The sequence below is a fragment of the Atractosteus spatula genome, chromosome 12, assembly GCF_055471065.1.
Source record: "Atractosteus spatula isolate fAtrSpa1 chromosome 12, fAtrSpa1.hap1, whole genome shotgun sequence".
Classification (NCBI taxonomy): domain Eukaryota; kingdom Metazoa; phylum Chordata; class Actinopteri; order Semionotiformes; family Lepisosteidae; genus Atractosteus; species Atractosteus spatula.
The window spans coordinates 2,438,290-2,463,636 of NC_142717.1; the positions used below are offsets into that span (position 1 = coordinate 2,438,290).

Consider the following 25,347-nt stretch of genomic DNA (forward strand, 5'->3'; position numbering starts at 1 on the left):
TTCGCGGTGGTGTGACTGAAAAAACGGGAAGGAAGGGTGTTTTTTAGCTGGAGTTCGGGGCGCAGGAAGTGTCGCCTCTCCACGCACACGGCGCACTTCCTGGTTGGTTACTTTCGCTTGCATTGGCTTGGCCGGAGCTCTCCAGATAGTACAGGGACCCTACCGACTGCACCGTCGAGCAGGGGCATGGTGATGCGGAACTGCAGCCACCTTAATCTATGGGTTAAGAAGGAGTAGGTTGGGCAAACCGGCAGTTAGTTGCGCGATAAGACACACACACAGCGCCTTTGGTTCAGAAGGGAGGCGCGCATCGCGGTTCGCCAAGGTGCGCTGGCAGCTGGAGGCAGCGTGTGTATGAAGCTGACATTAGGTTTTCCATCGCGGGTGTTTCTGACAAGGAAACAACATCTGGGCGTCTGTGCCTTAAACGTGCAACCCCCCTTCGTCCTGTAAAAGGTGAGTGCAGACCAGTTGTTCGGCTTAAACTCGAAACCTTGCACAGTGGCGGTGGTTTGGATTCTGAAGCTGAAACAACGGCTCGTTAAAAAAAAACATGCCACCTTTGGCCAGTCTGCGTTTCCTACCATTATAAAATAGCGCTAGCGTTGTCTGAGATACCGCAAAATAGCCTTTTGAAGTCGAGCCCATGCCGCGAAGGAGGACGGGTTTGACGTCGGTTTCTTCTTGAAGCGTAAAGGTTTGCAGTCTCGGGAAGACCTCGTCGCGTCCAACCTACTCGCACATTCCTCCCAGTTTGAAGAGGAGTGACTGCGGTGACATGGCTGGCGGTCTTTCCAGTTCGTCAGTCGGCAGCTTCTTGTCGTGTCAGGCTGGCCACCATCTGTGGGGCGATGGAGTGTGTATCACAATAGCAGACTCATGTTACAAGTAATGTAGAAAGTGTAACAGAGTGATCATACAGTGTGTTTACCCCCAGAACCCTTATGGAATGCCACTACAGCAGACGTCATTTTAATGTGTTTATCTTGTGCTGGGAGTCTTCACATTGCTGTGATATAGGTTGATGTTGCTAACGTCTTCCACAATTACTGTAATTTTTTGTGAATAATATTCACAATGCATTCAGTAGTAGTCCCATGAGGTTACAGGATAACTATATTTACCCTCCACTTGGTGTTTTAAAAGTATAGATTTTTTACAAACAAGTATACCAGTGCCATGCAATTTGTTCCACTTTCATTACGGGAGCGCCCTGGGCTTGTACACTATATTATTCACATCTTAATTAAGAGTTGAGATGATTTGATGATTGAGTAGTATTGTTGAGAGGGCGAAATACTATCAAGTCATTTGCTTTAGTAAAAGGCCTGCTGTTTAGTATTTGTGAAGAGTTCAAAAATCAAAATTGAGCTGGCAACCTGTGTAAACGTGATTTAATTAACGCGAGAACAGGGAGAGATATGACCATGCCCTGCTGGAGAAGTGAAGATCATCTGGTTGCCGTCTGCGTGATTGAAGGCTGTAGGAAGAGCTGATCCGCAGAAGAATGGGGCTGGCAGCTCACTAATTGAGAGAAACCAGGAAACTGGCTCTGTAAGGGACAGCCTACAGCCCGAGAGGCAGAGGGGCACCTCGCTGGGCCGGGACTGTGGCGTCCCCTTGTGTAACTGTTTTCAAGTTGCGGGGGCTCCATCACTGGAGGAAATCCTGGAGGATGTTGCAAGCATATCGGCAGATGTTGTAGCTCAACACGTGCACGAAAAAGATCTGCGAGTGTGAAGGCTGTTCAGGCATCGTCTCCCGCGGGCCAAAGAACACGGGAGGTGACAGCCGAGAGGGTGTTAAGAGTGTCTTACTCACCTGGCGGTTTCACTCTTGACAAACCCGACAGAGGGGAGTGCCCGCATGGTGAGCTTCGTGCTGACTGTTGCTCCAGCCAGGTGTGACCAGCTAACTTTCAGCTGCTGGAAGCAGCTGCAGAGGTGTGTCGGATCATCCCACTGCAGTCTGTGCAGAGGCTGATCAGGTCCGTGCATCATTTGCTCAGGACAGTTGTTCCCTCTGCTTCCTTTGCAATATTTTCATTTTGACTTTGTGGCATTTTCTCACCTTTCAGTCTGAAAAACGTTTTGCATTTCTTTGATCTCTTCACATTTTCTGTGGTTTGTGACTAAATCAGTTTTAGAGCTGTAGTGCGTTTCTTTTGCCCATCATTACAAAATTGTGCTGCGCGGTTTAAGGTTTGTTCCTCAACGCTACAGTTTTCTGCACACTGCACACTTAATGCATGCCAGAGAAAACGCTCTGCAGTAGTTTTGAGAATTTTGTATGTATAGCAATGTGTCCATGTGGGCAGCATTATGCATAGTAAATTTCAAAGTACATTATTGAATACAGAGAAACATTTGCACAATTGCACATTGTGAATTTATAGATTTTGCTTAAAATGAAAAGTTGCCTATAATGCTGTTGGATTATTTGCATTATTAATCTTCACTGTAATTGTAGAAGAACTGTGTTTACGAGACAGTGACATTGATAGTCGCGCAAGGCCTGTGGTCTTGCAGGGAAAAAAAAGCTTTTGTGTGTGTGAAGTACTTGGTAGCCAAAGGGAATAGTGCTTGGAGTCTCTCAAAGCCTGAAGAAGCCAGCCTTGCACAGGCTGCTGTCTGCTAATTAATCATTTCTAGATGATGTATAACTCTTATTATTCATAATGATTGTTTGGCATCAGCCGGGATTCTGACATTTAAGGAACTGCGTTACTTTTATGAGGAGCATTTGAAAGTTCTGCTGCTGGCTTTGAAGCTTCTGCAGGTCTACTATAGCAACTTAGTCATATTGTAAAGCTTACTTATTAATCACGTTTCTTACAGTGTGGTGGTCAGTACCGCACACTCCCCCCCTTCTTTGTGACGAGGTTGATCGTAGGAATTCATGTTTCACGTTACAATTCTCTTGACGATCAAGATGTAGTTTCACCCTGATTTAAGGAATTCTGCTCTCACACTGCATCTGTTGGCTGTATTTTTTTAATGTTGCTGGTTGCTCTGTCATCTTCATTTTACGTTTTCCCCCTTGAGTTATTGAGCTTATTTTAAATTATTATTTAAAATCATTATCATCATTATCATCAATTATTGAAAAAATCTGCCTCTTCAGTCAGTAAGAAAGAATTCCACCCCATCTGGTGAATGCATTAGTTGTTTGTTTGGTCTTGAATTAGAATGTGATCTTAAGTTATTAAGTTATTAAGTTATTTTGTTGTTTTTTTTGTTGCAGTCCATTGTTGTACATATAATAGTGTTTCTTCTTTTGCGACTGTGGCCTGAAAAATAATTTACCTTTCTGTCTATTACATTTGCCCCTTTAGTGAAAGTGACATTGAAGTCTGGCATTTCTAGTTCTTAGTGTTTACCTACTATCGTAGTCTAGTTCTTAGTCATATACCCTTCCCTTTGTGTGTAAACAAATATTTCCCTTGTAGGTTCACAGAAAGGCACCTACAGTACCTTTACAGTCTGGGTGCTTTTTAAAGAAGGAGATAGAGAATATCAAAACAAAGTTCAATAGTTCAATTTCTATATGTTACTAGAATGAGAAAGAATGTACATTTTGCATATTGGTTTTATTTTTGATGAATTGATCATTAATGACTGACCCTGGTACACTCAAGTGACTTTGACTCTTTCATAAGCATGAAGTCGCCTCATTAGTGAGAGGGCTGATTGGGCACAGGCGACGAGCTGATTTAACCTTGCGAACGTCCGTTGTTATGAAGAAATCCCAGTGATGCAAAGGCAAAGGTGTTGCAGGAGCAGACCAGCCTCTTTCACAATAAATCGCGGTTTGCATTGCCCACCCTGATGTATACTGGCAAGCATGGTGCGTACAGGCAGAATGATACACTTGATTGCTGGTCCAGGTGTGATGCCATTGGTGGTGATTTTTTTAACAGCCTGACTGCATGCTGCTTCACTGCTCACGTTCTGGGACGCCACTTGCAGTCCTTCCTGTGGGCTCATCCTGGTGCGACGATATGGCAGCTGAGTGGCCTTCCTGGGAGACGAGTATGACAGATAGTTCAGTCCAGGTTATTTTGTCGTATGCACAAGGGTAGTGGAGTGCCCTTTCGCATGTGCGCTGCAATGCAAAGACATTAAGGAAACACCAAGCCTAAACTCAGAACGCCAGCAGCAAAATTAACGAACACTCAGCTGAAATAGGCCCCCTTTTCTCCCCCACAATTAGTTCTGCCGTTTTGAGACTGGTCTTTGCAAAAATGCAGCTGATCCAGAAAAATCGGATCCTGTCTCTCAACAAACGAAAAGAAAAAAAGTGAAAGAAATTGATTGTCCTGATCATAAAATGGCTAGGCACAGATGTAGCCTGATAGCGGAGACAGCGGGCATGGTGACCTTTCGGAGTGCTGCGACAGCTCGTTGGCTTCTGAACCGGGCTTGGTTTTGCACGAGCGATGCCAACACAACAATGCTGGCAAGTGTAAAGCTCAAGGTAATCAATCACGAAGGCCATTCGGTAAAAATCCTGTTTTTAAATCAGGCCCTTATCAGCGTAATTTGAACGCAGCGATCTAGCTGGATTCCTCAACAAAGCAATCCTCGGGTCATTTCCAAATATGGCACAGCGGGACGTGTTTATTCAAAGGGCATGCAGGATGTGTGAAGATCACTCTTGAGGCTTGCTGTAAGCCCCAGGTGTTTATTTTTGGGTTCCTCTGATTTTGAAAGAAAACAGGCAGTCCAGCCCTTTGTTCAGCAGAGGGATCTGCCCAGATGACCCCCTGGTGATAGTACAGCAGAGACCTGCCTTTCCAGTAGTAAGGAGATCACTCGGCAGGGGCCTTGCTAAAGGTTCGCCGTGCTGGCCAACAGAGTCTGTGATGGAGGGGATTAAAGAAGAGCTTTTGTGGTTGCTGGCCATTGCGTTATTTATTTAAAATTGATGTGTTTGTTTTTCTCGTGGGGAAACCAGTGACGTGGACTGGCAGGACTGTCGGGGAGGGGGGGGACACTGGTGGGTGTTTTGACGCCATGATGGCGTTAGTGTTAGTGATTCTAAGACAACAGGGGATGGTCCCCCTCTGCTCTCACTTAAGTGTGTTCTCTTTGGGGGGCATTCGGTCTCTCTGCATTCACTCATTCAGCAGCTGCTGCATGCTCTTTATTGATTCAAGATGAATTCCACCACTGGCTTTGTTTGACTAGTGTTTCAATTTTGTCAGGGTGCATGTGCAGGATAAATACTTGCGCCAGACAGCAAACATGCTGCTGTTTAGATGTACTGCAAAGGGGACACATGGGTGTTCCCATAGCACAGTCTCATTTGAAGCAACAGGATGTTTAGAGATTCGCTAGTGGCAAACTCCTTTTCTGATCAGGAGGGGTGTGTGTGCAGGGTTTCTCTCTCCTTGCCTAGTTCTTCTCCTGCTGGAAGTAGCCCTGTCCCTGTCTGGGCGAATGGAGTCAGTGTGAGGACATCTCCAGGCTTCTCCTGCTGCCCTCTGTCCTGCGTTAGAGCTGACACATTGGCCCCAGTTGTGTTAAGCAAAAGACAACATATTACACATGGCCATTGAGGAAGGTTGTGTTCAGGGGGACATCAGTAGCTTTTTTGTACACTTCTCATTGGTGGGAAAAAAAGAAAGTTTCACTCACACTCCACGCAAGCTACTGTCCCAACCTATTTATTTGTAAGTTGAATGCTAAAACTTCATAAGGTTTGTGAGACCAAATTGGTTTGTCAGATCATACCCCTCATTAAACACATGGTTACAGAGAGTGTCTCTCCCTGTGCCATTCTGAGCTCCTAGGGCCTGTGGATCAGTTTTCCTTAACATGGCCGAAGTGTTTGTTTGCTAACCTCTCAGCTGTGGTGCTGCCAAGCAACAAATGTTCTTCCCAGTTCGGCGATATCTACGGGCCTTCCTTCACCTGTGTTTGCCTTGGCCTTGGCAGCCTCTTTGTCAATCCGCTACATTCACCCCAGTGCAGATGACATAGTGATTTATTTAGACAGTCTCTGACTGTTTTCAATATTTTCCACGTCCTGTCAGGATGTGAGATCAGTTGGCCAAAAGTCCACATTGTTGCCATTGAAATTTGCAGGGGGAATAGAGAGAGTCCATTTCTGACTGTACTGCTGGCTGGACACTTGTGATTTATTGGTTTTGAAGTTTAATCTTCTTTATATGCCACCACAGTAAAAGTTAACAATATTTTCAAGCAAGTAGATGTTGAAGTGAATCAAGGGACTTATTTCCCCTGTTCAGTGAAGATGCACATTTCCATAATAATAGAGATTTTCCCCACTGGAGTTTTTTTTAGTTCAGTATTTCCTCTCGTTTTCCCCCCTTAGGCTATGGTAAATTGCATTTTCAAAATTCATATGGAAAGGGAAGCAACCATATGTTAAATTCTCTATTTTGAATTGTGAAACCCTTTCAATTTAAGATGCTAACCTTTGTTTTGCATCTGCTGCCTGTTTATTTTAACTCTGACACTTTTGTATCTTGGGATCTTATAAATTGGATATTAGAAATTCTTCTATCAAAAATCCTACCAATTCAATGATTCACTTGCATTTCCTGCATTTGTTAAATCTATTGATACCTTTGCTGTACAGTTCACCTTGAACATACCAATACTCACAAAACATAAAAAGGTCACGACCGATTGGGATGAACTCGATGCTTTCATTATGGGCTTTTCTTGAGAGGTTGAGAGGCTTTATTATGGAAGATAATACTTTCATTTTTTTTCACTTCCTATTTCGTTGTCAGATACTCTGTAATTTCAAGAACATGGTGAGAACCAATTATTTTATTAGGATTCAGCCAAGTAACTCTGTCCTTCCTCTTTGTGGAACTTTCCAGGGAGGAAGCAGGTAGTGTTCTGAGCTGAAGAAAGGAAGGTATCGACAGCATTCAGATTGCAATAAAATGCAAACCATGTGGGAGAACTCTTTTATGCCCTGTAAGTTTGAAGTCTCTGTAGATTGAGTAAAAGAAGTGTTTGAATGTTACCTGTATGTAGAATCCCTGTTTTTCATGTCTTAACACTGAACTCTGAAGCCTTTTCTGGTGCTTTGGGGCTTTTCTACAGTATCTATATATTATCTATATTATTACCCTCAAGATCGGATCGCCTACAATAACTGTTGAGTGTCTAGGCCGGTCTTCTCCAGTGTTGGAAGCCAAGCAAGGATGGGCGTGGGCAGTCTGGGATAGTAAGAAAACCAGGTTGTTGTTGTCAGGGGTGTTAATGGGCCAGTAGGTAGCGTTCGTACCCTGGGCCCGAACGTCCTACAAAACAGTGGTCCAGTGTGGGGAACGGAGACAATGTTTTGTCCTTCTGACGATATGTTAATGAAGACTAAGTAGCCATGTGTCTGTCGTTAAGAGTGGGAAATACTAACCCCAGTGTAGTGTGTACTCGGAGTTCGCACAGTCTCGCCAACCTTAAGCCCTTCCTGTTGAAGAAGCTGCTCACTTCTCTTCCTGATCTGCTGCCTCTTGTGAATGGAAAAGGTGCCGCGTAAATGCACTGAGTTAATTAACTCGGTAATGAGAAGTAAAACAATGAATCTGCCTTGGTCTTTCTTTCTTGGTGAAGCATTCTTTGGCCAAGGAAAACTAGATGTTTGCGCTGTGTGAAACCGATTTGAATTAGCTGAATAACTCAAGATGATGGCACGTGTGCCTGGACTGTTAGACACAGCGGATTGATAATCCTGCGCTGCTGTCAAATAATACCGGCCTCCTTGAACTGTGGAACCTTTTTCCCACACAGGGGAGTCCTAAGCCGTTCAGCCACTGGGAACCATTGTTACATGAGATCTGTCCTCAAGGAAGAGGACTGCGTCAGCAAGACAGGCCTCAGACTCACCCCATGAAGGAAACAGAAGGGAGTTAAGAGCAGCTTTGAAGTTAGAGGCTGCATTCATTTCCTTCACCTGCTTTGGCTGTGCCAGAACAGTCTCCACCCACCACCACAATTTTTATAGATGCAGGAATTCAAAATTTTAATATGACAATCCTTTTCGTAAGGAGAGGCTGCCAGGTACAGAACAGTGTACACTGTATCGCAGGAGTTTTCTTAAACTGGTTGTAACAAAAAGGAGTTGCGCCTCTGTTGTTCTCAGTGAGTGTAAAGCAAGATTTAAGCCAAGGAAAGGAGCTGTTTTCCTTCCGTATTTTAATCTTGTTTGAGCGGTTCATAAAATGAGATTTGTATTCTATTTTATCATATTTTTATTATATTAGTCTCCGTATATATAATGATTTTTTCAAAATGCCCGGTTGGTTCAATGAAAAGGCCTCATCACTTGAGAAGGGCTAAATTGCACTACCTTCTCTGGGAAATAGGATGGCTGGAACAGGTTTCACTGCTGCGTCCTGCACAGACATGGGCGACAACGTGCTTGCGGTTCTGCCAAACCCCAGGCTCATGAGCTGCAATCAGGACGCGCGGGTGTCGAGACCTATCTATTCCACAGGCGGTGTTGAAGTAGTGACTGAATTGTGGAGTCGCCTTTATTCTGAAACCCTTACCTAAAAATACCTCCCCAGCACGGCCGCTGCAAAGCGGGGGTGACGGATAGATCGGATTTGCACAAAAGCGGGAATGTACTGTAGCCCCCTTCCCTGTCCGTATTCCCAGCTGGCTCGCTTGCCCGGTCGTGTTGGATTTTGATGCGTAGCCTGGAAACTGGCGAAGGAACGGAGGGCCGCGCGCGCGTGTGTGAGCAGGCGAGCGGTGCACAGTCCCGGCGGGTCGGCTGCTGTCTGCTGACGGGCCGGGCTCTGTGCTCTTGTGCAGCGTGGCCATGGCGCACCTGTCGTAGGATGCGGAGCCCGGCGCACCGGTGCAGGGACATCGAGAGGCAAGCCGGCTACCTGCAGCCCGAGCACTGCGCGCCTCCACCGCCCCGCGCCAGGACCGCCGGCATGTGGTTCATCCGGGACGGCTGCGGCATCGTCTGCGGCGTCATCACCTGGCTGCTGGTCGTCTACGCCGAGTTCGTGGTGGTCTTCGTCATGCTGCTGCCCTCCAAGAGCCTGGCCTACAGCGTGTTCAACGGGGCGCTCTTCAACGGCCTGGCCTTCCTTGCCCTCGCCTCGCACTGCAGGGCCATGCTGACCGACCCGGTGAGTAGGCCCGGTTCGGCCTCGCACTGCAGGGCCATGCTGACCGACCCGGTGAGTAGGCCCGGTTCGGCCTCGCACTGCAGGGCCATGCTGACTGACCCGGTGAGTAGGCCCGGTTCGGCCCCGCTCTGCTGGCCTTCAGAGGACTGACCCGGTGAGTAGGCCCGGTTTGGCCCCGCTCTGCTGGCCTTCAGAGGACTGACCCGGTGAGTAGGCCCGGTTCGGCCCCGCTCTGCTGGCCTTCAGAGGACTGACCTGGTGAGTAGGCCCGGTTCTGCCCCACTCTGCTGGCCTTCAGAGGACTGACCTGGTGAGTAGGCCCGTTCTGCCCCACTTTGTTGGCCTTTAGAGGACAGGCATTTGAGAGCCATTCTAACTGGCCCAGTGAGTAGGCCCGGTTCTGCCCCGCTCTGTCTGTGGCTGCACACATTTATCAGGCCTCTTTGCCATTTTATTTCTTTTTCTTATCCACTGTATGTGTATAAATGTACAGAGGCACAAGCCCCGCAGTCTGCCGCTGGGGCATAAGAGCGGGTGAGCGCCAGTGATGTCGGTGCCGTCTGGTACTGTATGTACTGGCATCTGTACCAGTGTGTTCCCCCTGGCCCGAGGGTGTGTGTGCAGTTGTTTGGTAGACTGACTTTGTAAGCAGCTCATTCGCTGCTGTAGTGTGGTCCAGGCGTGCTCCGGCCCTGTTCAGCAGCCGCTCGTTTTGCTGTGCTGCAGGGGGCCGTGCCAAAAGGAAACGCCACCAAGGAGTTCATCGAGAGCTTGCAGCTGAAGCCGGGCCAGGTGGTGTACAAGTGTCCCAAGTGCTGCAGCATCAAACCGGACAGGGCGCACCACTGCAGGTAGGAGCGCGACACCAGGATTTACAGAGCTGCACCGACCCTTGGAGAAATCGCGCTGCTCTCTACTTTTGTAGAGTCTGTTTGCACTAAGCAATTGCAGAGCTTTGTCTCATACATGCATTTAGTGTGGAAGTTGTACTTTGCACACATTTACTTTCACTGTGTGTTTTTTCCAGGCAGGAAGCCACTGGAGTTTTTTTTCTTTCCCACTGTTTTCTTTCCTTACCAAAGATCTGAAACAACCTTAACCCCTTATAAGGATTTTAAAATCGTACCACGACTTTGCTCAAGAACGTCGTTGTCTGCAATTAAAAAATAAAAGTGCTTGTGCATTAGCACACAAGCCACCATTTAGAATAATGATCCTTTTGAAGAAGGGTGTTTTGTTGTTTAGTTTGTGTCAGAATCCCAGTGCATTTATGTGGACATGTGTTACAGTGTAAGTCTTCCCAAACTGAAGGATTTGAACAGGTCCTGTCATTTTAAATCCTGTTGCCATTTCTCTGTCCCTGATGAGCTCCCTGTAGTGCTGGGCCTCTTGCTGTCTTTCCTTTAGATTGGAGAGGCAGCTGTAGGAGTGCAGCAGTAATGAATACACTAAAGCAAAGCTTGGCTTTTGTCTGAAAGATATTTATTTCCCTCAAGGTTTTTATGTCCACATAGATAACATTAAACGTTCTAGCCTATATCCACAAAAATATAATAACTGGCAGACATTTTTTTTTCATACTCTTAAACAGAAAAGGTCACAAAATTTGTTAAAATATCTGCTGAAACGCTGCTGCTCATACCAGCAGTTTCACAGGACCCTGATTAGCACTGATCTTGTATTTACTGATGTTATTTTAGGTAAACAGCTGGAGTAATATCACTAATATTGACCTGTGAAACCAATAATGTTTCTGACACAGAGCTGTATTCTTATATTGGATTCCAGTGGACGCGAAAGAACGCAGAAGAGGTCCAGTCAGTGTTTGCAGAGCACCTTGTTGTCTGGATTAGCAGAGCTCTGTTGCTGCACTTAATCAAATTGACTGAGATAATCTGCGCCGTACTTAATGATTGGTGTTGCTGTAGTTAAATGTGTTCTAGGCAAGAATGATGTGGCCCATTAGGCTGCGTTTCATGCTGATTAACATGAGGAAGCTAAGTGGGCAGACCCCGTGACTAAATTACATTCTCAGAATATTTGGATGGAAGCAGTTCAATAAAAGAGAAGCCGCCCGTGAAAAAGGGGTACTCCTTTGGGCTTACGGAAAATCGATACGTTTTCACAGGGGTTACAGAACCGATATTGGAATCAATGTGGAAGCTGTGCCAGGAGCTCCACCGAAATGCAAACCTCAGCATTTCCAACAGAGCGGCTGGGCTGCGCCCGCGTGCCTCCGAGATCGGGGTGTGTGGGCCAACCCACACTTCCGCTTCAAGTGGAAGCAGAAAGAAACCGCCACACCAGTCAGCTCCTGCCGGGTGATATAGATGTCCTCTTCAACCGTCCCTGTGATTAGTCCTCATTAATTAGCAGTCCGTTATGCTTTATAGGCCTGTGAGGCTGCTCTGCAGAGGCTGCAGTCTTTTAGGGGAGCTGTAGATGAAGTACAGGTTGTACCCAGACTGCTTGGTGTCCTCTACTAAGCTCCACTTTACATCCGTCTCCTTCTCAGTGTCTGCAAGAGGTGCATTCGGAAGATGGACCACCACTGCCCCTGGGTCAATAACTGCGTAGGGGAAAACAACCAGAAGTACTTTGTCCTGTTTACGGTGAGTGTGTCCTGTGGTGTAGCCCCAGATACCTCACTCTTTTGTATGTGAGAAAGCACTTCAGTGAAAAAGACCTTCCCGCACAAGGAAGGCCAGCGCCCATCTATTACTATAGAGCCTGGAATCATCTCAGAGGAGCACACTTGGAGCTCCAATGGCATCACAGCCTCCTGGGACCTGACCTGTACCATCAGTCTCCTGGGGTTCTTGGCTGAGGTCAGGCCTGTTCTCCATCGCCTTCTCTGAATTTAACGTATGAATGAATTATGAGCCCTAGACAGCACGCACACAGGCATGAATATTTTAGTGACAGAGTTCTTTATGGCTGCCATTCCTGGCTTTGTTTCAGTATTAGCATTGGGTAAAGCCAAATGGATTGTGCCATTCTGTGGCATGTAATTACTTCATTTCCTGAAAGCAGAAAACTTCCAATAAGCACGGAGGGCAGATATTAAGAGTACGCTACGGTACAGTTAGTTTTTTTTTTCTCCTAGCAAAGCAAGTCGTCTTTTGATTTGTTGCATAGGATTGCAGCCCAGTTGCTGATCTCTTTGTCATCACTATATGAAGATGTTGAAGTGTGACGGGCGCTTTTCTGTTTTTAACTAAGTGAAAACCTTTTTACAAACATTGCCGCAAGTGTACTGAAGAGGAACATGAACGGGACAGAGAGGAAAGCGCCCCTTGTTCAGCCCCGATCTCGTCTTTGCTCACAGTCTCCATGTCGCAGTAAAAGCATGTGGTGTTTCTGTACGAGAGCTGGAGCTCTCAAAGCCACGCTGAAGCAATCTTTACTTTTCCTGCTTCATCAAAGGAAACGTGAATGGCAGTGATTTGAAACAGCTGTACGAATGTCAACAAACTGCACTTCGCCGTTTCCAAGGCTCAGCATCTTAACTGTGAGGCACAGAGACCAGGACACGACCTGAATCTTTTAATCACTTTAGCCCTTTTTCAAAACATGTGGAGTAGTGTTAGTACTAGGAACAGGAGTAGGGGTATTCCTTCATTTAAAAAAAAAAAAATCTCAGTTTTGGATGTTGAGGTAATCTTTTTTCTGTTTTGCAGATGTATATAGCACTAATATCCCTGCATGCCCTGATGATGGTAGCTTTTCACTTTCTGTATTGCTTCGAAGAAGACTGGACAAGTAAGTGAAGAGTTTTTAAACTTTCAGCACCTCCGAGAGCTGTGTCACAGACCACAGCTGGCTGCGTCTGGTTAGGTGAACTGCTTCAGATTTAGTTTTATTTCCTGACCTCCTTGAACACCGTCTTGCCTTCCTTTTTGTATGTGTTCATTTTACGTGCTTGTGATAAATGAGCCACTTTTGTTTGTCTTTTCAACACTGTATGTTATTTTCTGTACTGAAAGAATTATTTCAAAGCAATTTGAACCCATGGTAATGTACTGATGTGATAGTTTCCAATTAGTATGTTTTTTAAGCAATATTAAAAAAAATTACTAGGAACTATACAAAGTTTCGGTTCCATAAATACTTCAGGTAAAAAAGAAAATCAGGCCGTCTCCCATTTTGCAGCATCAGCCTTTTGGTTTGACGCTCAAAAAAACAGTCCAGATTATTTCAAAGCAATCCAAGTACATGTAGTAATGTATTGATGTTAGTAGCCTACAATCAGTTTAGTTAGTTTTTTGAGCCGTGTTTTAAATATTTAGAAAGAAAAAAAATGGGATTTTGACACCATAAATACTTCAGGTTAAAAACAGTTTATCAGATGGTCTCCCATCTTGGGGCATCAGCTTTCTGGGTTGACACAAAAAAACTTTGACAGCTTCGACACTCCAGGTTTCTCTGTTGCTGGTTGTTGTTGGAAGCATTCAGGTCTCTTTTTCACTGTGGTTTGTATGAAATAAAGTTTTGGCAGCACAAACTAACATTTTGTTTCTTCACAGTTGGCACTATTATTGCTGTGCTTTTAATAGGAGTTTAAGAAAGGTTTAATTGTACAGCATTGCCATTAATGGCGATTTAAATATACATACACTTAGGCAGCCACAGTGCTGGAGTTTGACTGTATTCCCTTTTGACCAAAGTGTAGTTAATTTATTAGAAAACAACATCTCTAGCCTCTGTATTTATGAATAAAGTGCTCATTGGGCTGCTGCATGTACTGGATTTTATCCAGAGTATGTTTTTTTTGTCTGCTGAGGGATGTGCTGCTTTCTGTAATAAGAAATCGTGTCACCGGATCTGTGTCACCCGTTTGTATTCATGTCTTTCTTAACCCTGCCTTTGACAAAGCAAGGCTGGCTGTTCTGTTTATGCAGTCTGGCTGTTGGACAGGCAGTGAGACTCGCATTCCGATTCGGCTGCAAACCGAGAGCAGTGTGTTGGAAGTTCAGGTGCCTGGAACCTGCATCTTCTGTGTTTACCTTCGTGTTTAGTTTTCATCGTGTGACGTCCCTTTGAAAGACACTTGCCTTTCCCAGTTAAAACTATAAAACTCTGGTAGTTACCAAACCCAGGCAAGCAGTTTCCCACTTAACATCAAACTTCCCTGTCAGTCTCTCAGGAAAGAATTTAAGAATTTCCAGGTGCTGCTAATCTTAGGTTCCCTTTAACTCCACTCCACTTTAATTTCTGTTCAGCAATTAATTGGGACATGTGCCTATGGAGTTTGCCAACTGAAGTATTTGCGTATGCTCGTTCTTATATTTTCTCCAGTTACTAAGTGAGATATGTGACAACATTGCTTGTAACAGCTACATCTGGGTGTCCAGTAATCACAAGAGTGAGATTTTAAATAATTCTAGTTCATTTTGATCAAAAACATCCCGAACTCGGGGCGTTTTGCTACAACGGGATCCATGCAATTGATGCAGATTGTGTTTAAAAGGGAGGTCAGTTGCTCTGAAATAAACACAGAACATGTGGCCAAGCAGTCGCCCTGCAGTGTGTGTTCCTGCTCTGTAGAGCTCCCCAGTGTAAACGTCTTGTGTGTTCTCCCCAGAGTGCAGCACCTTCTCACCTCCAGCGACCGTCATCCTGCTCATCCTCTTGTGTTTTGAGGGGCTCCTTTTCCTCATTTTCACATCTGTGATGTTTGGGACCCAAATCCATTCAATCTGTACCGATGAAACAGTAAGTGAGCGCTTTTCCCTCTCACCGGTCTTCTCCTTCCACTCTCCACTCCACACATGCTGCCCCTGTATCCCTCACTGCAGGTCAGAAAAGAAACTCTGCAGTATCTTTTTCATCAGGCTTCAGCACTGCTGTGTCCTCTGACAACCTTGCCAAGCAGACAAGCACTCTAGAACAACAGAAAACAGCAGATCTGGGATTTTCTTGTCTAGATGAAACTAAGTAACCAAATCACTGTGGAGGTTGCATTATGCACTCTTCATTTTTGGGGGTTTATAATGGGGATTTTGTAGCCATACTCAGTACTGTGTGTGATTTAGGATCCCAGAGAAGGCATAATTTAATCAACCGGCACTGGCAAAATGTCAGATAGCTTTTGTCTCCTAGGCTACTGTAGCTCCATGGTGCATCACTGAATAAAACTGCAGAATCTTTTTCCCCACCGCGCCTGAACTGAAGTAACCACAGTTCTAGCATAGTCTGTGTGTCGGCATAGGTTTGTCAGAGGGGGAGGCAATGCTGAATAAGTTGAAAAAAAAGCCCTGGGATGATTTAGCATAAAAAAATGACAGATAATTTCTTTTTTACACAAAAAAAGTCAGCAAAGCTGGTAAACAACAAATATCTGTGCAGGTCGAGCAGTATCTGCACACCAAAATGTCAAATGATATTTTTAGCATTTTAGAAAGAAAAAAGAGGTTTCTGTCTAAGAATGAAGTGTTGTGTGAAATCTCCAGTGTTCTGTATAGCTGTGGTTCTTGAAAGCAGCTCTTCTTTTCTAAGGTAGCCTGTACTTGTTTTCTTTATTATCTAAAGTGCAAGGGAGAGACATAATGTGATGAAGAAGGAAGTACCTTAAGATATAGTACATCAGTACAGGAGTTAAGCATACAAGAGATCATTCAGCACTTCGATCTTACAATTGTGGTGATATTCTTTCATCAGAGAGCTATGAAAATGATTATCGTGCTTCAGTACTTCATAAGATGGACTTCATTCACAAAAGATTTTATGTGTTGAGGTGTGCTATAATCCGTAGGGTTATCATCACATGAGACACTTTTGTTAATGTGGCTTTAAATGTCTTAAACTGAAAAGTAAAAGCAAATTATTATGCCACACACAGTTTTTTAGAGTGTTAATCTTTTTCTAAAATGGAACAGCGTATCCTACTAAAACCTGTAGTTGTTACTAATCCCACTTAGTGAACTATTTTGTGTTTATTTCTTAACATTTTAAAACACTTTCCTATTTATTAGGAGAGACATCAGTAAAATTAGATGATTTGTTTATTGTGCAAATTTTGTGAGAACATTTTTCTGTTGTGATGGTGACGGAGCTGGATCACCTGACTTATCTTCTGAAACTTAGTCTGAAGCAGTGCAAGGGTGTTTTGTATCAGGCCCTGTATAGCTTTTATTTTTCCCTGGGTTGGAAGGCAAGCTGGTTCCAGCAGTGTCCTCCGAACATCAGCGAGCCAGATCAGAACCTGTGGGCGTGAAATACTGCTAAGCATCACTGCGAGTGTGACGGGCTGTGCAAGACGGCCTGCAGATTACCAGCACCCTCACGATGTGGGGCTGAGTGGCAGGGAGTGGGCGCGCAGCCTCCTCCGACACACTGGGGAGAAAACTCAGAAGCGCAGCAGGATGCCGTGTGGGTCCAAGCTGTCATCTAATACAGACTTGGGAGACTGTTCCCAAGGCCGCCTTAACATGGTGCTTGCTTGTCAGTTCCAAGTTGTTTTTATATTCATCATTCCCGAGTTTTGAAGGCTGGCACAGCTTGTAGAGGTGACAAGACAAACCCCCAGGCTTCCTGGGTACTCGGGCTGTGAGCTGCTTTCCTGGGACGTTTATGTAAGTAAATAGCTCAAAGTCTGGCAGTCGTCTTAAATGACAGAGGCCAGACGAGGTGAATCTTTGGATTAATTACTAATCCAGTGCTGTTTGTCTTGTGTCCTTCATGTACCGGGACACTGGGGGGCTATTTTTTGCATCTTGCAGCCGAGAGAGACATTGGTACATCGCCCGGCTGGAACCAGACAGCTCCTTGGCCTCGGGCCTCCTTTGGCCATTTGTTTTAGAAGCGTTGTTTGTGTTCGGCTGGAAGCGCTGCCGTGTGCCAAGGTCACTGCCCCACACGCGGCATGACGATCCCAGCGCCCCAGTTTGACAGAAGGCGCCGATTCAAGTCCTCTTAGCCGAATTCGACCACCATGACCAGCGAGATCTGAGCGACGCGCCTCTGAAAGAGCACAGTGTGCAGAAGGCATGCACGGAGGTGTGCTAGGAGCTTTGGCCTGTGTTTTAGTCCTTGAGTGAGGCTGTGAGACTGATGATGGAATCAACAAAAACTTGTTTTTGACCCACTTGGTGATTCTGATCGATCTGATGTTTGAACACAGGATGAGGCTCTCTTTGCAGACCTACAGTATGTGCTGGCAAAAGAATACAAATACACCTCTCAGTAAGTCCATAAAAAAGCCAGTAACATCCGTGCAGTAGTCCCACAGTAGTGGAAGCTTAGTTTTTTGTTAGAAAGCAGTGATTTCTATTGCACAAAACACATTGCTGCTAGAATGGTTGGTCTGCTTTGGAAATTAATCGCCAAGTGTAACAACATCATAGATTAATGGTTTATTGATCTGAGGATAATGAGAATACCCAGAGACTTTCCAGCAGGGCTTTTTTTTACAGAAATAAAGGTGACCTTTTCAGCCCAAGTTCATTTGCTAAAATCACTTTTTCTCGCCCAGTGGATCTGCTTGATCAGCGCCAGAGTGGATCTGGAGTCCTCCTCTCTATGTTGTAGAATACATATTCATCTGTAACATCTTGCACTCTGGTCTGAGCTCATGTTCAGATTGGAGGAGAACTGATTGAGACTGATATCTTGAACTAGGCATCCCCAACCAAGAAAGGTGTAGAGCCCCCTTCACTGATATAAAAGAAATAGAAACAGCCTAGTTTTTGCCTTGCTTTCAACCTCGGTGTTGAACTTTTTGAACGGTAGTTCCATGAGTCACAGCTGCAGGGTTTTAACAAGTGTTTCGATGTTTCCACCACTGGAGCCAGTGAAAGCAGAGTGTAATGCCAGCACACAGAAGAGAAGAGAATCCCAGGCACTTTTAGTGCAAGGAAGCTGTATTTTCTGAACTAAGTCCTTCTTCAACTGCCTGAATTTTACAGGAATTACTATTCACTTTTGGCAGATGAGTACACATAATTTACTGTAATCTGCAATTATAATTTGCTATTATCTGCATTTATCTACTTATCTTTAAGATATTAGTAATATAACCATTCAACAAATCAAAGAACTCTCTTTTGTAGTTTACTTAAGTACCTTTGCTAAACAAGGATAGGTATTTGAAGATTTCTAACAAAACATTGGTTTATCTTGCTGAAGTTATTTCCCATTTAAATAATTCAAAAGGGGTATTTATGCCCATTTACATTTCTAGTGTTACAACAGAAATAAAAGTAATAAGTTGCCTTTATTCTCAGTTTGATGAATGAAATGGGGGTCTCAAAGTTGTTCCTGTCAGAATCACTTTAATGATTATCTGGAGTTGTGGGATTATACAGTATCTGACTTCACTGAAATGCTGTGCCTAAAAAACTCATACATGATGCTTGCTGTCTAATTATAATTGTAATGGTTTCTACTCCCTGTTTAACTCTTACTAAACTATTTTTCTTTCTTATTCATAGCTTCTTTTTTTCTGCAACATCAAAAAAAAAATCTCAAAGCAGCCCATCTGTAGACATTAGCAGTGTCACTGAAGATGTTCCTCGTTTGCCATGTTGAATTAGTCGCTCTGTTCTGTTCCTTAAATGCAAAGCTTACTGTTTAAAAAACGATCCAGCAGCAGATGTATTCACGCATGGGTTTCAGACATTTGAGAAACTGTTCTATTTTTGCCTGCATCGTATTTAGTCAATGTTTGTGCAGAGATCTGGTGCCACCAGGCGCTGTGTTAGAACAGTTCTCTCTGCTTTCAGCCGAGTTGAATTCTTATTCAAGCAAAGTCGTTAATTTCTTTACCTTTACTGAAGCTTTGGTTGTTCTTGTTTTCAGGGGATAGAGCAGTTGAAAAAGGAAGAGCGAAGATGGGCTAAAAAAACTAAGTGGATGAACATGAAGGCGGTGTTCGGACACCCCTTCTCTATAGCCTGGCTTAGCCCCTTCGCCACCCCCGATCACGGCAAGGCAGACCCCTATCAGTATGTTGTGTGAGATGGATGAAGTGGGCCGTCCCCAGCGCACGCCGTGGAACATGATTGTAAACCGCACTCAAAGAACACTTCTTCAGTCTCCTGCTTTTTTTTCCCCTCCAGTTTTGATGGTTTGGTTTTCTTACGCGTCGAGCAGTTGCAGAGAAAAAGAATTGCCTTCCTCATCTGCGTTCTGAGATCCTGAGTCTTCTGCTTCGCCTCAGCTGTTAACGTATTAACTGAAATCGCTTCTCCTCCTGTTCGCACCAGTGCAATCTGAATCTTTCGTTTCTGGATGTGCTTTTATTCTTTACCTGCCTGGCGGTACCATGAGCAGAGATTGCCATTGTATTTTCAGCCACCAGCTACTGCTGAAGCTCCTGCTCTGTGCTTGGAGAGGAAGATGAAAAGCCTTTGAGTCTGTTCAGTCAATTCAGGCCATGTGGACTGGTACTGTAAACTGTATGAAAACTTGCTGTACAAAAAAGTTTGAAAGTGTATATTATTCAGTTTTAAATACCTTTTTATGTAGTGGAGAGAATATATCATGTCCTTTAGAAGATGGTTTCACCATCTGCAGGAGAGCGTAACGCAATATTACCTGCAACTGAAATCCCTGAAAAGTGAAAAATAAGGCAGTCACGCTGATACCATCATCATAATTAGTGGGTATGTGATTGTCTCTCTCTTATTTTTCATTTTTATTCTAAAGGCAACTTCCAATTATGGAAGTCAGCTGTCCTTAGCCCATGTGCGCCAGTGTTTAAATTGTCAGTATGATTATTTTTGCTCGAACACCTTTTATGAGTAATTTTAACTTTGGCTGATAATAAAAACAGGGATGTCCAGGGATTCTGTGAAATATATTCAACTTCTAAACAAGGCATAAAAAGACATTACTTTTGGATCATTGTATAAATACGGGTTCATGTGTCCTCTTTTTAAAAATGACCAAATTATTCAAATATTCTTCATCTTCAGTTCCACAGAAAGTCACCTCCAACGCACAGCTCTGTAGATGACTTTGACATCTGCGGTTTTGTTGTGTTATCTTATGGAAATTCTGACTTTGGCTTTGTGACTGTGAGAATCTGAATGCCAATAATGTTGAAGAGGGTGTGATTAAAGCATAAATTAACTGAGCAACACTAACAACATTATACTTCTAATGGCTTTAATATAATATAAAGTGCTTTCAAATTAGCAATGCTAAGCAGAGTAAAGGCACTATACAGTATGGCACCTGTAGGACCTCAGCGTGTAATATTCCCAAAGCAATGTGTCTTGTTTGAAAGGAATAAGATGTCTGCTGCACGGGACCCAAACGCTGCAGATCTGTGTGAGAAGCAAAGTCGAGACAACCACTATTCAAAAAAGTTGTCTGACAATGAATATATATATACTAATTAAAATTAAATGTTAAAAATCTTTAAATTAGCCAAAAGACCATACTAAGCTGACTCTTGATGTGCCCCACATCAAGACAGGAAAAAGTTCTATTAATAACTAACCCCATAAGCCACAATCTAGCAGGCTTTTTTAGGAAAAGGTAATAAGGGGATAAATTGTAATCAATTGTAAGTGATTTTAATTTAGAAATTAGTCCATAAATCTAACCTCCAGGGATACAAGTTCCTTTTATTGAGCACATTGATTTGACAACCAGTTTTAGAAACATGTTTCAGCACAACTAATGTATTGGGGCAAAACCTAATTGGACTGGGGCTCTCTTTTTTTCCCTTTAATTAAACCAGTCGAGACTGATTGGTTTAAAAACGGGGAAACAACAGCTCTCTGTTACTGTTCGTTACATTTGTAACTTGGAGCGATGACATCAGTTATGAACTTTGAACTATCCTTTTGCATGTCTTGGCTTTGCTTAGGCGTCATCAGTTCAGGAGGAAGTGGATTGCATTACAAACCACAAGTTAGTGATTAATTTCTATACGTTGGCTAAACCTGTCTCCAGTGGTGACAGTCCTGCATTTTCTGATCATCATATCGGTGCTTGTGATGTTAAAAAGGCTCATGCGCCCATTATTTTTGTCCCATAACAAGTTTCAGGCGAATCTCTAGACCCTCTAAGGTAGTAAAAGTAAAAAGGAAAAGCCGTGCGTCGCATTATTACAGTGGTATGCTATTATGGATTGAACAGTTACTTCTCCTAGAGCTGCAAATCTTCGTTTTGGCATAGTTTTCTGTAGAACAGTCAGTCAGTGGGGGAAAAGCACAGCCAAAGACTGGTGCGGAGTGAGGGGGCTGTGTTATTTGCAGTCATTATAGTGGGGTTTTAAACAGAGCTGTTCTGCTAACGCAATGAATGGCGATGGTAGACACAGAGTATTCAGACGCTATCAGAAACGGCCAAGTCCTGCTGGGACACGTCCATCTCCTCCTGCCTACCTCTCTGCAGCACCTGCTGCAGGCCTCAGTAAAGCACTGCAGGATAGCACTGCTTCCTAGTTTGTTATCTTTAATTTATTTTGCCAAATACATTTGATCTTTGAGAACGTGTGTGATCGAGGTCTTCTTCGGCCATCCCTGTCTTCCACGCCCGTTCCTGGCCCTCCTGAGAGAGAGGCGGGTAGTGAGCGTGAGAGGAGAAGCAGAGCGGGTGGCCTGAGACCACAACAGAGCTCTTTCCGTTCAGAAACACTGGTGCCAAATTGTACCTCCTTTTAACGAGAGAGGATTGTTGCAGGGGTCTTGTCCGTCTCTGCATGAGGGTGGGCCAGATTGTACCCTGTCATTATCGGTGTGAAGTTATTACTGCTGTGCAAAGCTTGTCTGCCTTTTTGTATGACTGACATGCACTCTGTTCTGTGATGAAGATGGGTTTATGGTAATTATTGCATTACAGATGGGGTTTGTGGTGTCTCACTACATGAATAACCCAAATCACATGTTGTTAATTTACAAAGTTTATGCCTAATTTGCCCTGCATAAAGGGATAGAGTCAGGGTATATACTGTATGACCCTTACCAGAATAAGTGACTTTCTGGATGGCTAAGGTCGGCTATTCTAGCTGAATATATTTGGTCAGAAATCAGGATATGAGCTGGAATGCTCAATAATTGCAAAACTTTTTCTTCTTGTGTTTTTTTCACATCTCTTTTAAAGTGGTGTAGAGTGATTTTAAGGCTACTTGCCATCTTATTTTCTACAATGGAACAGTCTTCCCAGGTAGAACATATTGTCTCTACATGCAAGTGCAAGATTCTGTTCTTTTTCTTTTTTTACATGCGTACATATTTTAGCAAGGTATTTAAACATTGACTAAATATTTACACAGCCAGTGTCAAATATGGTTTAAACACGACTTCTTACCTTTGACCTTTAGCGACCTTGCCTTCATACAGATTGATTTAACATTACAAATTCTAAATTGCCAGCCAGTACAGTTAAATCCAGTGGCTATCTTTAGTTTTTGTGAAAATATCTGGATTTTTCTTGTCGAGGAAGTAAATATTTCTTAACTGACATATGTTAGATTCTGGCTGTATTTCAGAGAACACCTACCTAGTGCTTTACTTCTTAAAGCACATTTATAGTTTTGACTACGTTTGTGCTCTATAGAATATGCTTCAAATTACAATGATATATTAACAGCAGTGCTGCATGTTTAATTAGAATGATGCTAAATATGCTGTTTCTTTGGGCAACGTCTTTGACTGTACTGAGCTGTAGCATAATTTGTTTACTCAGATTAAACCACTGGACCATTGTTTTTTATAATAATCGTAGAAACTTCTTGCTGGAATCATTTTTTTTTTAAAAGAAGTGGTGCTTTGGGATTCTAGTTAATTTTTTTCAGTCACTCTTTTCTTTTGTATGTACATACAGTATTGACAATGTACGTCTATTTCAGGTGTCCATCAGAATGCTGCGTATGTTAATTCAATGACTTTCACTTTGAATATAAATGCAATAAACTTTTTCCAGAGAACGTCTCCCTTTTCTGTCCCTGTTGGATCTGTCTCTGAAGTTCATTACTTGTTATGGGCTGAAAACCTTCGATTGTTCAAAATATTAAAAGGCTGAGAGCTTAACTTTAGTTTGGCTATGTGAACGCACCTCTTAACAGCGTGCCTGCGTTAGGTTTTGTCCATGTTTCCACTCTGGGTGTCCTGCGGTGGGTCACGGAGCTGGCCTGGCGTCTAGGGAGGACCCAGCCTCCCTTTCCTCTGCAGTTCAGCTCCTGGGGGAGGGGGGTCCCCAGGCCATCCGAAAGATATCGCACGGCCCCGCGCGTCCTGGGTCCACCTTGAGGTGCCGTCCCAGATAGCCGAGCTCCTCATTCCCACAAGCTCCTCCAGCACGGGAGTGGGAACTGGCTGCCGGGGATGTCCCTGTGCTTTTAACGCCTTTCAAAAATTCCTCCAAACCCGGGGCGCCTTGAAAAAAGACTTTTTCAGCGTCTGTTTCCTTTTCATTCTGGACATCGCACGTGGTCGAACGAAGTTAGGGACGGACTGTCCATTGCAGTTTCGGCAGCAGAGATCAAATTCTGCAGTTAAACTTCGCGCTCGGCCAGTGGCCTCTACTGCGAATTCAGCATGTGCCAGTCAATGTGAAGCTAAACCTGTGAGCCCCCAGATTCACTTTGATGACGTTTTCAAAGCAGTACTCTGAGTATTTTAAGATTAATTGGGGATTTTAGTCCCAATCAACTGACTCCGATCACACGTACGCAAAGCTGTTTCTATCAGTGAAACACAAACCAGTCGGCAGAAGTGGGAGCTGTGTGGAAGTTCATTTAAGACCGAGAGCAGGAGGCACTTCTTTTCCCACAGGGTTGTGGGAGACTGGAAAAAGCTGCTGGCCATGTTGCTGGAGTCGCTACCCTGGCTTTTCTTCGAGAAACAGATGAGATCCTTTACCAATTAACTACGAGTTAGCAAACAGCCCATATGGGCCAAACGGCCTCCTCTCATTTGAGACCTTATGTTCTCATGTCCTGTCCTGATAACTTTTGATGGTTCTCCCTCTTTTTTAGTGCCTAATATAATCACTGCTCGTACAAGATAAAAGTAATCGTTCAAGGGCATATAATATAGCAAAGGTTTCCTTATTAATGTTTAATTATGGATGTTTGTTTTTTTTTTATATATAAAAAAACGAGGATTTGAAAAGCAGGTGGGTTTTTAATCCAGTGCCTTGTTTATTTTTTTCCCGCACTGCGCTGCGGTCCTCTCCCATGGCACACTCGCGCCCCTGCCCGCTGGCTCACTGCTGTGTTTCCGTCGCAGGGCATCGAGCGGCTCAAGGGCCAGACGCCCAGCTGGGAGAAGACGGGGTGCCGGGAGGGGATGAAGGCGGCGTTCGGGGGCCCCCCGTCGCTGGCCTGGCTCAGCCCCTTCACCGACCTGAGCTGCGAGAGGAGGCCCTCCCCCCGCGTGCACGTGGCCCCGCAGGGGGACATCGTGGAGGAGGATGTCATCGAAATAACGGAGGCGCCCTGAGAGCTGCCCCCCCCCCCACACTCTTACTCCACGATACCGCGGCTGCCTGCGAGTGGACCAGCAGAAACTGTGCCTTCACGACTCTAAACTCCAGTTTACTAGCTAACCTTGCATTTCATATCGTGATTGTACTGGTGTGCAGACCAGCGTACTTGAATTATACGACTCGTGAAACTCGGTCGCACGCTGCTGCAGCTGACAGCACCAACACCGGTCTCTCGAGTTCGCGGGATCTGTGGGAGGTAAGAAGGATATCTAATCTGTGCAATAACTGGGCTGTGTTACCCGCTTAGATAAGGGAGCTGCAGAAGACCAAGTGGAGATTAACACGACAAAGATTTCATAATTTCACAAACTGCCTGTTTTATGACAAGGGTGGGTTGGAGGACTTCTTTTTAATTTCCTCCTGTTCACCTGCCAGCTGCTGTTAGCTGCATCCCAAATACAGGGAACAATTAAAAAGCTAGGATTACTCATTTTTTAACTAGGTGTGTTGTTCTTGTATGAATTCAAGATAAAAAAATGGCTTAATACTCCAATAATTGTTTCAATATGAAAGATAACATAATTCATAGAATGAATTATTTTAAGGTGCTCACAGTTAAGGACTCAAGGTCTTTTATAAAACAGATGTACTACCAGTATAATTAACCAGAAGTACTTCCTTAATAACAAGCTTCAGACAAAGAACAATTTAATGAAATATGCATTCAGACATCAGTCCGAAATGCTGTCAACTATCTGAGCATTGAAACAGGTTGTAACTTCACTAATAAATGTGCTGTTATCTGGTGATGCTGTTGCATTTCATTCTCAGAC

General features: G+C 44.1%; 1 protein-coding gene across 2 annotated transcripts; it reads left to right on the top strand.

Annotated features, from left to right (window-relative positions):
* The first annotated feature begins 92 nt into the window (after positions 1 to 92).
* On the top strand, positions 93 to 25,320 carry zdhhc3a (zDHHC palmitoyltransferase 3a). 2 transcript variants are annotated; one of them, XM_088929341.1, is made up of 7 exons: positions 93 to 456; positions 8,802 to 9,130; positions 9,857 to 9,981; positions 11,646 to 11,742; positions 12,811 to 12,892; positions 14,715 to 14,845; positions 18,929 to 23,016. In XM_088929341.1, exons 2-7 carry the CDS (start codon positions 8,828 to 8,830, stop codon positions 19,085 to 19,087), a joined length of 897 nt encoding a protein of 298 aa, XP_088785467.1. In that variant the 5' UTR covers positions 93 to 456; positions 8,802 to 8,827; the 3' UTR covers positions 19,088 to 23,016. The 2 variants fall into 2 exon arrangements, with proteins under 2 accessions (XP_088785467.1, XP_088785466.1); XM_088929340.1 differs by lacking the exon at positions 18,929 to 23,016 and adding an exon at positions 24,316 to 25,320 and having other exon boundaries at positions 96 to 456.
* Positions 25,321 to 25,347: the final 27 nt, after the last annotated feature.